At 43.0% G+C, this 13479-nt stretch overlaps 1 protein-coding gene across 8 annotated transcripts in view; it reads right to left on the reverse strand.

Moving 5' to 3' along the window:
* Positions 1-13479, reverse strand: part of LOC129811062 (dynamin-like 120 kDa protein, mitochondrial) — a 58152-nt gene that overhangs the window by 26707 nt on the left and 17966 nt on the right. For all 8 annotated transcript variants that reach the window (XM_055862185.1, XM_055862184.1, XM_055862189.1 and 5 more), the window contains 12 exons: positions 12457-12570; positions 11895-11975; positions 11677-11751; positions 11525-11596; positions 11272-11371; positions 10958-11088; positions 10583-10655; positions 10326-10398; positions 10042-10157; positions 3390-3454; positions 2262-2338; positions 1240-1405 (listed from right to left, as the gene is read on the reverse strand). In XM_055862185.1, the coding sequence (XP_055718160.1) occupies positions 1240-1405; positions 2262-2338; positions 3390-3454; positions 10042-10157; positions 10326-10398; positions 10583-10655; positions 10958-11088; positions 11272-11371; positions 11525-11596; positions 11677-11751; positions 11895-11975; positions 12457-12570 (1143 nt within the window). The remainder of the gene's footprint in view (positions 1-1239; positions 1406-2261; positions 2339-3389; positions 3455-10041; positions 10158-10325; positions 10399-10582; positions 10656-10957; positions 11089-11271; positions 11372-11524; positions 11597-11676; positions 11752-11894; positions 11976-12456; positions 12571-13479) is intronic.

Consider the following 13479-nt stretch of genomic DNA (forward strand, 5'->3'; position numbering starts at 1 on the left):
GTCGATCGGGTTCAAGTTCGGACAACTCAAGGACATTGAGGCTTGTCCCGAAGCCACTCCTGCGTTGTCTTGGTTATGTGCTTAAGGTCGTTGTCCTGTTGGAAGGTGAATCTTTGCTCCAGTCTGTGGTCCTGAGCGCTCTGGAGCAGCTTTTCATCAAGGATCTCTCTGTACTTTGCTCCGTTCATCTTTCCCTCGATCCTGACTAGTCTCCCAGTTCCAGCGGCTGAAAAACATCCCCACACCATGATGCTGCTACCACCACCACGCTTCACAGTAGGGATGGTGCCAGGTTCCCTCCAGACGTGATGCTTGGCATTCAAGCCAAAGAGTTTTATTAGACCAGAGAATCTTGTTTCTCATGGCCTGAGAGTCCTTTAAGTGCCTTTTGGCAAACTCCAAGCGGGCTGTCATGTGCATTTCACTGAGGAGTGGATTCTGTCTGGCCACTCTACCATAAAGGGCTGAAAGGTGGAGTGCCACAGAGATGATTGTCCTTCTGAAAGGTTCTCCCGTCTCCACAGAGGAACTCAGGTGATCTGTCAGAGTGACCATCGGGTTCTTGGTCACCTCTCTGACCAAGGCCCTTCTCCCCGATTGCTCAGTTGGCCGGGCGGCCAGCTCTAGGAAGAGCCTTGGTGGTTCCAAACTTCTTCCATTTGAGAATGGTGGAGGCCACAGTGTTCTTGGGGATCTTCAGTGCTGCAGAAATGCAGCACCCTTCCCCAGATCTGTCTCGACACAATCCTGTCTCAGAGCTCTAGAGACAATTTCTTCGACCTCAAGGCATGGTTTTTGCTCTGACATGCACTGTCAACTGCGGGACCTTATATAGACAGGTGTGTGCCTTTCCAAATCATGTCCAGTCAATTGAATTTCCCACAGGTGGACTCCAATCAAGTTGTAGAAACATCTCAAGGATGATCAATGGAAACAGGATGCACCTGAGCTCAATTTCGTGTCTCATAGCAAAGAGTCTGAATACTTATGTAAATAAGTTGTTTCTTATTTTTAATACATTTGCAAAACATTCTTAAAAAAACAGTTTTTGCTTTGTCATTATGGGGTATTGTGCGTAGATTGATGAGGGAATATGTTTATTTAATCAATTTTAGAATGAGGCTGTAACGTAACAAAGTGTGGAAAAGGGGAATATGTCAGAATACTTTTCTAATGCACTATAGCTCCACAGTCATGAAGAGATTAAAAGAGATTGAGATGGCAGCAGTCTAACTCTACCTCTAATGCCTTGTGAGGCAGCTGCTTGTCCGTCCACTGTTTGAGCTTGATGTCCACGGTGGTGTTGAAGGTACCAGAGTTCATGGTCTGGGCTGCCGGCAGGTAGATGTTCTCGATGACGTGTGTGGACACGCGCTCCCACAGCTTCTTCTGTAGGATGGCCTCCCTGCAGGGGCAAAGGGCAGATGGGCGAAATACAACCTAGTGAGCGCTTTGTGGTCGGACACCGCTTTGGAGACAACACTATGCGGGTGCATCCCAAAATGACACCCTATTCCTTATACAATGCTCTACTTTTGGTCAAAAGTAGTGTACTAGATAGGGAACAGGATGCCTTTTGAGACAAATCCCCATGAAAGCCCAGCAGCTTGTTAACTAAAGCTTGGCTCTTTATCTGACCAGGGCTGTATGACAATGGGACAAACCCCTACTCAATCCCCCTGGGCTGCTGGTGAAGACTCATTTATCACAAAACACACACACACTCATATTTCATACAAAACCCTTTGTTTTTGCTCCCAGCTCCACTCGTATCAATACAACACACTTCTCAGACGCTTCGATTGCTTGCTGGCTAACAGGGCCATCTTGGCTCCCCCACCAACCCCAGTCGCACCGTAGCCCATTCATCAGATCATTGATCCAGTGCTACAGATGGGGCTCGGAGGGGCTCTTAGCCTCTCACCAACCACTGGACATCCATCTCATTTAGCCTACTGCTAACCTCTGGGGAGGGGGGGGGGGGGGGGCTGAGACCAACACACATATACACAGACAGGCGCACACACACTAGCCACCTGCACCATTCAGAGCTTCTACAGCAAAGCCGTCTAAGGGCAGCGGAATTCCTGAATTAATTTAATGACCTTTGAATATGAGGCATAGAACACTCAGTTGATGTTGGCCATATTATTTGAATGTCTTATAAAACGAAATAATAATGTACATAAAGCTGTAGGTGATAAAATGTCATTTGAAGGGGAACATAATTCATCACGGGAAACATGAGGGCAAACACTAACCAGTGTTTCGGTGTCACTTGACTCAAGCTAATAACTTCATCCAATATTTCGTTCTTGGCTTTTTCGAAGAGTTCATTCTGGAGGATAGGATAAACAGAAAACTCATGATTAGCTGGTGGAATATGGCACTGTTGACCATTCTCTCAATGTCAGAAAAAACCTAGACATGAAAAGTGGACTGGTGAAGGACATTATTGTGGACAGAAGAAGACAGAGTCCTAACTAGACTAGTTACCTCTAATTAAGTAAAACAATATATAGGCCTAAAGAAATATAATAGTACACAAGACAGAGATATATATATATACACTGCTCAAAAAAATAAAGGGAACACTTAAACAACACAATGTAACTCCAAGTCAATCACACTTCTATGAAATCAAACTGTCCACTTAGGAAGCAACACTGATTGACAATAAATTTCACATGCTGTTGTGCAAATGGAATAGACAAAAGGTGGAAATTATAGGCAATTAGCAAGACACCCCCAATAAAGGAGTGATTCTGCAGGTGGTGACCACAGACCACTTCTCAGTTCCTATGCTTCGTGGCTGATGTTTTGGTCACTTTTGAATGCTGGCGGTGCTCTCACTCTAGTGGTAGCATGAGACGGAGTCTACAACCCACACAAGTGGCTCAGGTAGTGCAGTTCATCCAGGATGGCACATCAATGCGAGCTGTGGCAAAAAGGTTTGCTGTGTCTGTCAGCGTAGTGTCCAGAGCATGGAGGCGCTACCAGGAGACAGGCCAGTACATCAGGAGACGTGGAGGAGGCCGTAGGAGGGCAACAACCCAGCAGCAGGACCGCTACCTCCGCCTTTGTGCAAGGAGGTGCACTGCCAGAGCCCTGCAAAATGAACTCCAGCAGGCCACAGTTTGATTTCACAGAAGTGTGATTGACTTGGAGTTACATTGTGTTGTTTAAGTGTTCCCTTTATTTTTTTGAGCAGTATATATGTGTGTGTGTGTGTGTGTGTGTGTGTGTGTGTGTGTGTGTGTGTGTGTGTGTGTGTGTGTGTGTGTGTGTGTGTGTGTGTGTGTGTGTGTGTGTGTGTGTGTGTGTGTGTGTGTGTGTATGTGTGTATGTGTGTGTATGTGTGTGTGTGTGTATGTATGGATAGTCCTTACCCTGTCCAGCTCTCGCAGACGGGGGTAGTTGTTCTTCCACTCTGTCTCCAGGTTGAAGCGGGACGCTGATGGAGGAGAGGACAGACAGTTCTTTGTCATAGTACAGGCTAATTCAAATAATATATACACCATGCTAGGGCTGTCCCCGACTAAAAGAAAATCTTGGTCGACCGAGAGTCATCTGTTCTTTCGACCAATCGATTGGTCGAAATGTTAAAACTAGTATTTTTCCATATATAGACACCTCATGTTTGAATAAAATCAAGTACACGTAGGCTACTAAGCTTCTCTGATGCTTTAAGCACTGCGATTAAAAATGAAGACAGACAAATTACTAGTGGGAGTCAGATCAATATACCTAACAAAAATGTTTAAAAAACTGTTCCGCCCCTCCTCCCGCTGCTGCTGGCCTTCACAGATTCTACTGTTATGCTCCTGAAGTTGCCAGTAATAGGCTACACTGGCGGTCGACAACCTTTTCCATTTGGAGTGCCAAGCTAACGTACCAGTTCTACTGATCTGCGTGCTCATTTTCATATGCACATTTTCATGGAACAGTTTCATTTAATTTATAATAAAATTATATCTAAATGAAAATGATACAAATCTAAAAGTAACTTCTATTGCCATTGCAAATACGTAAAAAAGAGCCTACATAAAGACAACAAATAAAAACATTGCAGCCCGCAGGTAGAAAACATCCTGATAAACACAACCTATAAATCACATAAGCCATGTCTGCAAGTTACTTGAAACACTGTATCAACTATTAACTTGGTCAAGCCTAAGCTAGTGCTAGCCAACCTGCAACATTGTAGAACATATTCGGGGCCCTCAGAGTTTCCTGAGTCAGTCAGCTCCGAACAGACAGACGCTGCTGTAGGCTATTTGCGCAAGGGATAAGAAGTAAATCAGATAGGCCTCTTATGTTTCCACCGGATCAGAGCAGGACATTTTATACCCCTTTCATGTGTGTGGTTATCGAAAGGGAGAGAGCTGGGACGATCTTTCAATAGTTCCTCAACGTAGCCTTTCTCAATGGACGTAAAAACAGACTTTGTTCACTTGCTGTTTGAGGCAAAGAAAAAACGACTTTGAGAAGCTATACAGTGATGGCGAGTTAATAATCAGAAACAGTATCAAATCCCCAAATGGGCACATGTATAAGCCTACATTTGCGTGCAGGCCAGGTAGCCTAGGCCTACTTCTGTGTGTAATCAGGTGCGTGTCCTTACTCCAGATTGACAGGAGCGCTCCAAACATTAAACAATGAATAAATTGCCAACTCGTAAAAGGAATTAAATAAACCAAAACGGTGTGGCCTAGGTTGTGCGCGCCGCAAGCAACGTGTCCACTCCTACAACGACAACGGTAAGACCAACAATAACAATAAGTTGAACGCATGAAAATAAATTACCGTAACCAAACAAACATTGTAGGTTAGAAATGGTAATTAAATGTAAATGTACAACTGGTGATACTGGTGTGACATACCAGTGGCCTCCGCAATGGATTAGTCCACTCATACAGGTGTGAATCAGACGGGTGTCTCATGTGCCATCCTTTTTTTAAATATATTTTACACTGCTTGACAAAAATAAATACAAATATTGGTTGACCAACAGCCTATGGACCAAACAATCAACCAGTTGACTAAATGGGGCAGCCCAACACCATGCATATAGCGGATGCTTTTATCCAAAGCGACTTACAGTCAAATGTGCATACGTTTTGTTACATATGGGTGGTCCCAGGAATTGAATCCACTATCCTGGTGTTGCAAGCGCCATTCTCTACCAACTGAGCTACAGAAGACAAAGGACAGAGGAGAAATATCCCCTTAATCAAGGACGGATTTAGATGTGGGACACCAGGTGGGTGTAATTAATTATCAGGTACAACAGAAAACCAGAAGTTTGGCCTAGGCTACTGTTGATTGCGAAGATCTTATTTTTCATTGCAGTATTACAAAAGTTAAATGCAGGCTACTGTGTGCTATTCAATTAGGATCCAATTTTGCATCTTACATTTATTTATAAACATTTGTTTTACCATGATTATTATTATTATTATTATTGTAGGCATATTTATGAATCTAAACCAGTTCTTTAAATATGCAAAACGTGTTTTGTTTCATTCTGTTGAGATATTTTTGCTGGCTAAATTCAGTATTTTAAAATTGTGTGCTCTGTATTTATACTGAACAAAAATAAACGCAACATGAAACAATGTCAAATATTTTACTAAGTTACAGTTCATATAAAAAGGAAGTCAGTCAATTGAAATAAATAAATTATGCCCTAATCTATGGATTTCACGACTGGGCAAGGGCGCAGCCTAGGTTGGAGCCCAGCCCATCCACTGGGGAGCCAGGCCCAGCCAATCAGAATTAGTTTTTCACTGCACAAAGGGGCTTTAATACAGACAGAAATAAGATTCAGTACCACCTCAAACGATCCCACAGGTGAAGAAGCCAGATGTGGAGGTCCTGGGCAGATGTAGTTACACGTGGTCTGTAGTTATAAGGACGGTTGGACATACTGACAAATTCTCTAAAATGACATTGGAGGGGGTATATTGCAGACAATTCTCTTGCAACAGATCGTGGACAATTCCTGCAGTCAGCGTGCCAATTGCACGTTCCCTCAACACTTGAGACATCTGTGGCATTGTGTTGTGTGACAAAACTGCACATTTTAGAGAGGCCTTTTATTGTCCCCAGCGCACCTATGTAATGAACATGTTAATCAGCTTCTTGATATGCCACACCTGTCAGGTGGATGGATTATCTTGGCAAAGGTGAAATGCTCACAGACAGGAATGTAAGCAAATTTGTGCACAACATTTTAGAAAAATAAGCTTATTTTTCTTTTGCATATGGACAATTTCTGGGATCTTATTTCAGCCAATGAAAAATGGGAAAAACACTTTACATGTTGCGTTTATATTTTTGTTCAGTATACTTTCAGATCTAAATGCATATGGACGTCCGGTAAATTGATAAAAATGTCCGGTAAATTAAAATCTTCCCGGTCACGTTGTCCGGAGCCAAATATTTCGAACGGAAACCCTGACACACACACTACCCATTGTCCCTCTCCTCTCCCTACACAATGAAGATGACGCTAATTGCCAGTGGGTGGGTTATTGGGCCAGAGTGGCGCCAGACACTGGGCCTGTGAGGATGGTTTTTGACGTGCAGCAGATCAATACGCCACACAATGGGAAGGAGAGCCACACCACAGCCATAGGGCAATAAATCTAGTCCTTGCTGCTACTGTTAGTGAGGACCACCGGCTGTCTGGGATAATTGCGGCTGGGAAGCAGCGCCAGTCGAGGGGAGAAGTGTGGCAGGGTGGTTGAGAGCAGGAGGGGGGAGCAAGTAGAGAGGAAAAGTGTGCATCGCTCGCTAACAAAGGTGGGTGGTGGTGGTCAGCCATGGCTGTAAGAGACTAGGACAGGAGTGTCAAACTCATTCCATGGATGGCAGAGTGCTTGTCCAATTAAGACCTACACAACCAGGTGAGGGGAGTTCCTAACTAATCAGTGACTTTAAGGCCAGGCACCACAGGCTGAAATTATATTTTTGCATCTACCTGTTCATTTTTAGATTTTTGTATTTTGGTCCATTAATAAAAGTATTATCAAAAAGTTAACAAAATCTTTATTTTTATCATGAAAATGGATATTTTGTTTCGAGTATCATACTACCGTCATTAACATTAATACATTTTAACCACTTTGGACAATGAGTAGATGGGTGCGGCGGGACTTTCTTGCGCAAAGCAGTTTGGATGAAATTATTGAATAGTGCCTTCAGAAAGTATTCATACCCCTTGACTTTTTCCACATTGTTGTTTTACAGCCTGCACTTAATTGATTCAATATATTTTTCCCCCCTCACCAATATACACATTTTGAAATTGTATTGAAAATGAAATACAGAAATATTTAATTTACTAATTTACAGGGGTATTCACACCCCTGAGTCAATACATGTTAGAATCACCTTTGGCAGGGATTACAGGTATGAGTCTTTCTGAGTAAGTCTAAGAGGTTTGCACACCTGGATTGTATAATTTTGCACATTATTCTTTTTAAGAAATGTCAAGCTCTGTCAAGTTGGTTGTTGATCATTGCTAGACAGCCATTTTCAAATCTTGCCATAGATTTTCAAGCTGTCAAAATTGTAACTAGGCCACACAGGAACATTCAATGCCGTCTTGGTAAGACAACTCCAGTGTATAATTGGCCTTGTGTTTTAGGTTGTTGTCCTGCTGACAAGTACATTTCTCCCAGTGTCTGTTGAATACCAGGTTTTCCTCTAGGATTTTGCCTGTGCTTAGCTCTACTCCGTTTCTTTTTATCCTAAAAAAAAGTCCATAGTCCTTGCCGATGACAAGCATACCTATAACATGATGCAGCCACCACCATGCTTGAAAATATGATGTGATGTGATGGATTTGCTCCAAACATAAAAATTTGTATTCAGGACAGTTCATTTCTTTGCAGCTTTTCTTTAGTGCTATATTGCAAACAGGATGCATGTTTTGGAATATTTTTGTATTCTGTACAGGCTTCCTTTTCACTCTGTAGATTATGTTAGTATTGTGGAGTAACTATGATGTTCTTGATCCATCTTAAGTGTTATCCTATCACAGCCATTACACTCTAACTGTTTTAAAGTCACCATTGGCCTCATGGTGAAATCCCTGAGCGGTTTCCTTCCTCTCCGGCAACTGAGTTAGGAAGGATGTCTGTATCTTTTTAGTGACTGGGTGTATTGATACACCATCCAAAGTGTAATTAAAAACTTCACCACGCTCAAAGGGATATTCAAAAATATATATTTGTTTACCCCATCTACCAATAGGTGCCCTTATTTGCGAGGCATTGGGAAAACTCCCTGGTCTTTGAGGTTGAATCTGTGTTTGAAATTCACTGCTCAACTGAGGGAAATTAGAGATAATTGTATGTGTGGGGTACAGAAAGGAGGTAGTCATTCACAAATCATGTTAAACACGATTACCGTTTAATCACGTTTTAATCTAGATACTGTTCTTCGGAAAAAAGCATTTTACATATTTAGTATTTTCCAGATCGATTAAAAAAATATTTATCCACAATCTGCTTTGTACAAGTCCGGTCCTGGAGTTTCTTAAAAAAAAATGTAACTGAAAAATGTAGGCTGACTTCTTTCAGTGTTCAGAAAAAATGGATTTGCACAATATGCCAACACATAATGAGAAGTTGCCTCATCTGCATATGTCAATTAAATATTTCAGAAAAATTGTATTACAAAAAAGTATTATATTTCTGTGTACACTCAACTGGTAAAAGTTGATTGTGATATGACTAAGGAGAAAAAAGACCCTATAAGGGTGTGGTGCCTGGCCTTAATTCAATCAATCAAGTACAAGGGAGGAGTGAAAACCCGCAGACATTCAGCCCTCCGTGGAATGAGAGTGACACATGTAGGCTAGGAGGTAGATGCCTAGACGGCCTATCAGGAAGGAAAAGGAGGAGGCCATTTAAGCCTTCGGCGACCCAGCCTCATATAGATGTAGGCTGGACAATAGAACGAGACAAAATTCACCCAAGGCTGAAAAACGTCAAAAGAACATTGGCTAAGCTGGAACACTAGCGCAAGCCCATGGCAAATGAATGGAATCGAACATTCGCAGAGCCTGTTTTGACTGGAGTGATGCTTAAAATTTAATTTCGACAAAATGGCACAAAAAATGTATCCCTTATTTTACCACTGCAATCTGTTCGTCGGACGAAACTGGAAAAAAACAACTTGTGTAGAAAGTTAACATCCGCACCTTGATGGTGTCAACTGTGCTTATGTCTGCGTAATGAGAAAGTAGAGAAAAAAATTGAACTTATATTTCTGGTCTAGTGATCGATGACAACCGAGTTCACTGCCCAGATTTACATAACTACAAAGAGGAGTTAAAATGGTGATTGACTTGAGAAACAAATCTAAATATACACATTGTGAGATATTTGGTGAAATAGAGTGGCATGCCTCCCCATAGGAAAACAATGAGAGGAGCTCAGCGTTGCAAGGGCAAAACGTATTTTGGGGCTAGCATTTCATGACAACCGAGCTCGCTGCCCAGATTTGCATAATTAGAAAGAGGAGATTCTCATGATTAAAATGGCGTCCGACTTGAAATAAATCTATATATACACATTGTGAGATATTTGGCAAAATAGACAGACATGCCTATATTTCCCCTACAGGAAACAATGTGACGACCTCAGAGTTCCATGAGTAATTTTTTGTTGTTGTTTACATTTTAACTACCAACAACATGAGCAAGTCTCATTGCCAACAATAGCAAAACAGGCATTGTGACATAGAACAATAAGCTGGGAATAGAGCGTTCGGAAGGTGAGTTGGTGCCACGGTGCTCAATAGAACAAATAGGAGCTGGCAGGGTGAAAAATGCCCTAAAATAAGGCCTGTTTTTTTGTGATTACTTCAAAACGACGGCAAGCAGCTGGGAAATATGGTCATACTATGAAACGGGGCTCCACGGCGGATGCAGTGAACTGGTTTATATCAGGAAAAAAAGCGTTGTTAAAAATGTCATGTGTCCAACCTAATAGAGATGTATTTTGGGATCCCAACCCGTCTGGTTACCTTTGAAGGCGTCGGCCTGCTGCTCCACTGACTCCCTGACCATCTTCCAGAAGCAGTCGGACACGGCCAGACTGAGGTTCTTAGTGGTCACCTGGTGGGCTTTCAGCATGCCATCTCTTTGAAGAAGAGAGGGACACAGGTCAGGATAACATGTTACATTTCAGCCAGATTAAAAAAATTAAAAATCTAATTGAAAACCATTGCCGTTCACCAAATTAATGAATTTACCGGCAATTCATTCTCTGAAACCAAATGTGCAATAATAGGGAGTAAGGACACCCGACCTAAGAAGTCTAGAGTTCTGGAAGAAGTCCTCTTCGTAGTCTTTGATGGAGTCGATGCTTTCACCGGCACTGCCTTGGGAAGAAGGGACAACAGATGCACATGTCAGTGATTAAATACCTGACTAACTCAGGCCAGATTCAACTAATATACATTATTGTCATGAGGGTGGCAAAATTCCGGTAACTTTCCCCAAATTCCCTGATATCCTGGTGGCATGTTACTGGAATTTTGCCACCCTAATTGTAATGCATCTTACCTTTCCCCATCACCACAGCAAAATAGCCCAAGGCCTTCATAGGGAACAGTTTCCCTTCAACAATCTGTTGAATCTGTAGGGAGAGAGATATATCAAATCCGAGACGAGGGCGAATGCAATCAAGTGTCATTGGATTTCATCCAGTCTGTACCTCTTGACTGTTTGAGTGTACCATGCAGCTTTTAAAACTAATGAAAGGGCACCCCTTTTTGGCTAAAGAGGATTAGAATTGTTTTCAGACCATTTGAACTTCACAAATGCATTTCGTCCATGCTCTGTTTCAGGACTACCTAGACTTGCCCAACTCATTTCTGCTTCACCTCACAAAAAAGTTTCAAATCAAACATTTTGAACGTGTGTGTGCGAGAATCTCACCCGGTTAGGGCTGGCCAGGTTCTTCTCTGCCAGGTCTACTTTGGTCAGGACAAATATGGTCCTCTTCCCATGCGGGTCCATTTGACTGACCAGGTCTGTGACGATGCTGCGCTCCGCATCCACTGACCCATCTGAGGACGAGAAACAGAGATGGAGGGTTCGGGAAGAGCAGGTGAGGTAAAGGAATAGAGAGGAGAGATGAGGAGAGATGAGAGAAGGGAACAGAGGAGCAGAGGGGAGGGGAGGAAGAAAAGGAGCTCAAGGATGATCTGTTCATATTTGATCATGAAAGGGGGACTCCAGTGTTGACTCACCCTGGATGCAGAGGATGATGGCATTGGGGTTCTGCATGTAGTTCTTGCTGATGCTGAAGATGGTCTCCTTGGTGTCGGCTGCCATGCCCGCTGTCACAGTCTGAGAGGAATACATAGCATCACATTTCCTTAGAATCACTGCACCTACCACTGTATGGTCACTGTTTATGTACACAATAGTGTGTGCGAGTGTGTTTCTGTATGCACCTCTGTGCGTGTGTAGCTGTGGGTGTGTGTGTGTGTATACACTCACACTGATGACTCCTGGTAAGTCCACTAGTACCATCCTCTGGATGCCTGGTCCTTTGACACTCAGAGAGATCGTCTGCCATATGGAAACCAACATTTAGGCACAAACTGAAGTACAATTTTTCAAGCTGAAAGCTATAGAGGCTTTGTCCTCACCTCAGGGCTGACTGTCTGTCCCTCCTTGACACTCTTCCTCATCCTCAGCTCGATCTCATGTCTCAGGGCAGCCAGCTTCAGGGACCAAATAATTAATGAATGAATGAGTGAATAAACAAGAAAACAAGTGAATGAATTAAGATTGAGAGATGCAAATTTCCCATTTGTTTACAATCCAGTCATCCTTCCCGCACATATGTATGCGATATAAAACTTACGTCCTCCTCTTTGCCCAGGTCGAACTCTCGACTGCTGTCCTTGAACATGGCTACGTGATGCGGACCCTCGCTTAGCGTCACCTAGTGGAGGGGGAGAGAACAGCAGGCGGCAAAATGTAATTGACCACTTTCAAAGTCCCCAGGCCAAAACCACAACAGTAGTCTGGTAATGCTGCCCATCCATCCAGACCACACAGGCCTCATTCAACCAATCAAACTGAGGACTAGAACGTCCCATATGGAACCGTGTAGACCTACAGAGCCTAAGAAGATATCCATCAAGGCATTGCCACAGCAGTAGGCAAGGTTTGGACAGGTTGCCTTAAAAGGGGCAATCTGGGATTCAAAACAACAAAGCAGTCACTCCGCCACTTAAAAGTTATATTCTTCAAAAATCAACAGCTATACATCAATTACAAAATGGATGTACCAAATCCCAGATAAAATAACAAACACCAAGTAAGCGGTGGATCTTACACATCTTTGATATCTTTATAGCTGCAGTACAGGAAGTTAGGGATCTTGAGGGGGTTAAGGTAGTCTAGTAAATGAGTTCTTCTACCTTGACAGGAGAGCGAGTCATCATTTCTCCAGAGCCCCGGGGGAAGATCCTAGCCTGGGCGATCATCTCCAACACACTGGTCTTCCCTGCACTCTGGTCTCCCACCACCACCACCTATAGTATAGCACAGTGGAGGGAGGGAAGGAGGACGATGGAGGGGAGGTGGAGGGTTGGATGAAATGGGTGTGACAGACAGTAGAGGCTTAGCATTTCATAACAACGCCGTTACAAGAGGAAATAACGGGGCCATACTTGCGAACATAAGCAACCATTTCAATTTAAACGGTTTCTCCCGACTCAAAATGCGTATCAGCCAATTAAAATGGTTGATTTACTTGCACGTGACAGAACGCTAAATTGTAGCTGGTCCCATCAGCTCAAATGGCACACGTTATTATGCCAACCAAGTGGCAGTGAAACTATTCTGGAACAAGTTCTGCATCAGCCAATTCAAATCGTTCACGTAGCTGGTGTTCCAACACTTGTTCATGGGAGCGTCCTAAACCTAGAGAGCACGTTTTGAACATCAAAGCAACAATCACGTGTATATGACTGACTGCTCTCTGGTCCACGTAATTGTCGCAGATCGTAGCAATGGATCAAATCTCACACGAGTTTTCCCCCTTCGTTTGTAACGTAGATTCACATCTATTGGGGTTAGCGCGTTGCAAAGGGACGTAGCCTGCATCCAACATCTTGAAGATCGAGAACGGATTTAGTACACACACCCACTGCTATTGCCTAATAATCATAGTGCATATGCTATATTACACGGACGTGCACACCTAAATGTAGGCGTACAACATTTTATTGCAAACTACTTTGTCACATACGAGTTATTTGACTCGAGGAGGATGGGCATTAGCGTACAGTAGCTAAACAAAGTGCACATAGCTATAGCATACATTCATTCACCGTCTAGCAGTGTGCCACCTAGAAGAGATGGTGATAATGGTAGCCTACATGACAAATCCATAAGGCTCTTTGGTTTTTATTTTTTGGACACTTCAAATGTTGTACGGT

Source organism: Salvelinus fontinalis, chromosome 14 (assembly GCF_029448725.1).
Source record: "Salvelinus fontinalis isolate EN_2023a chromosome 14, ASM2944872v1, whole genome shotgun sequence".
Taxonomy (NCBI): domain Eukaryota; kingdom Metazoa; phylum Chordata; class Actinopteri; order Salmoniformes; family Salmonidae; genus Salvelinus; species Salvelinus fontinalis.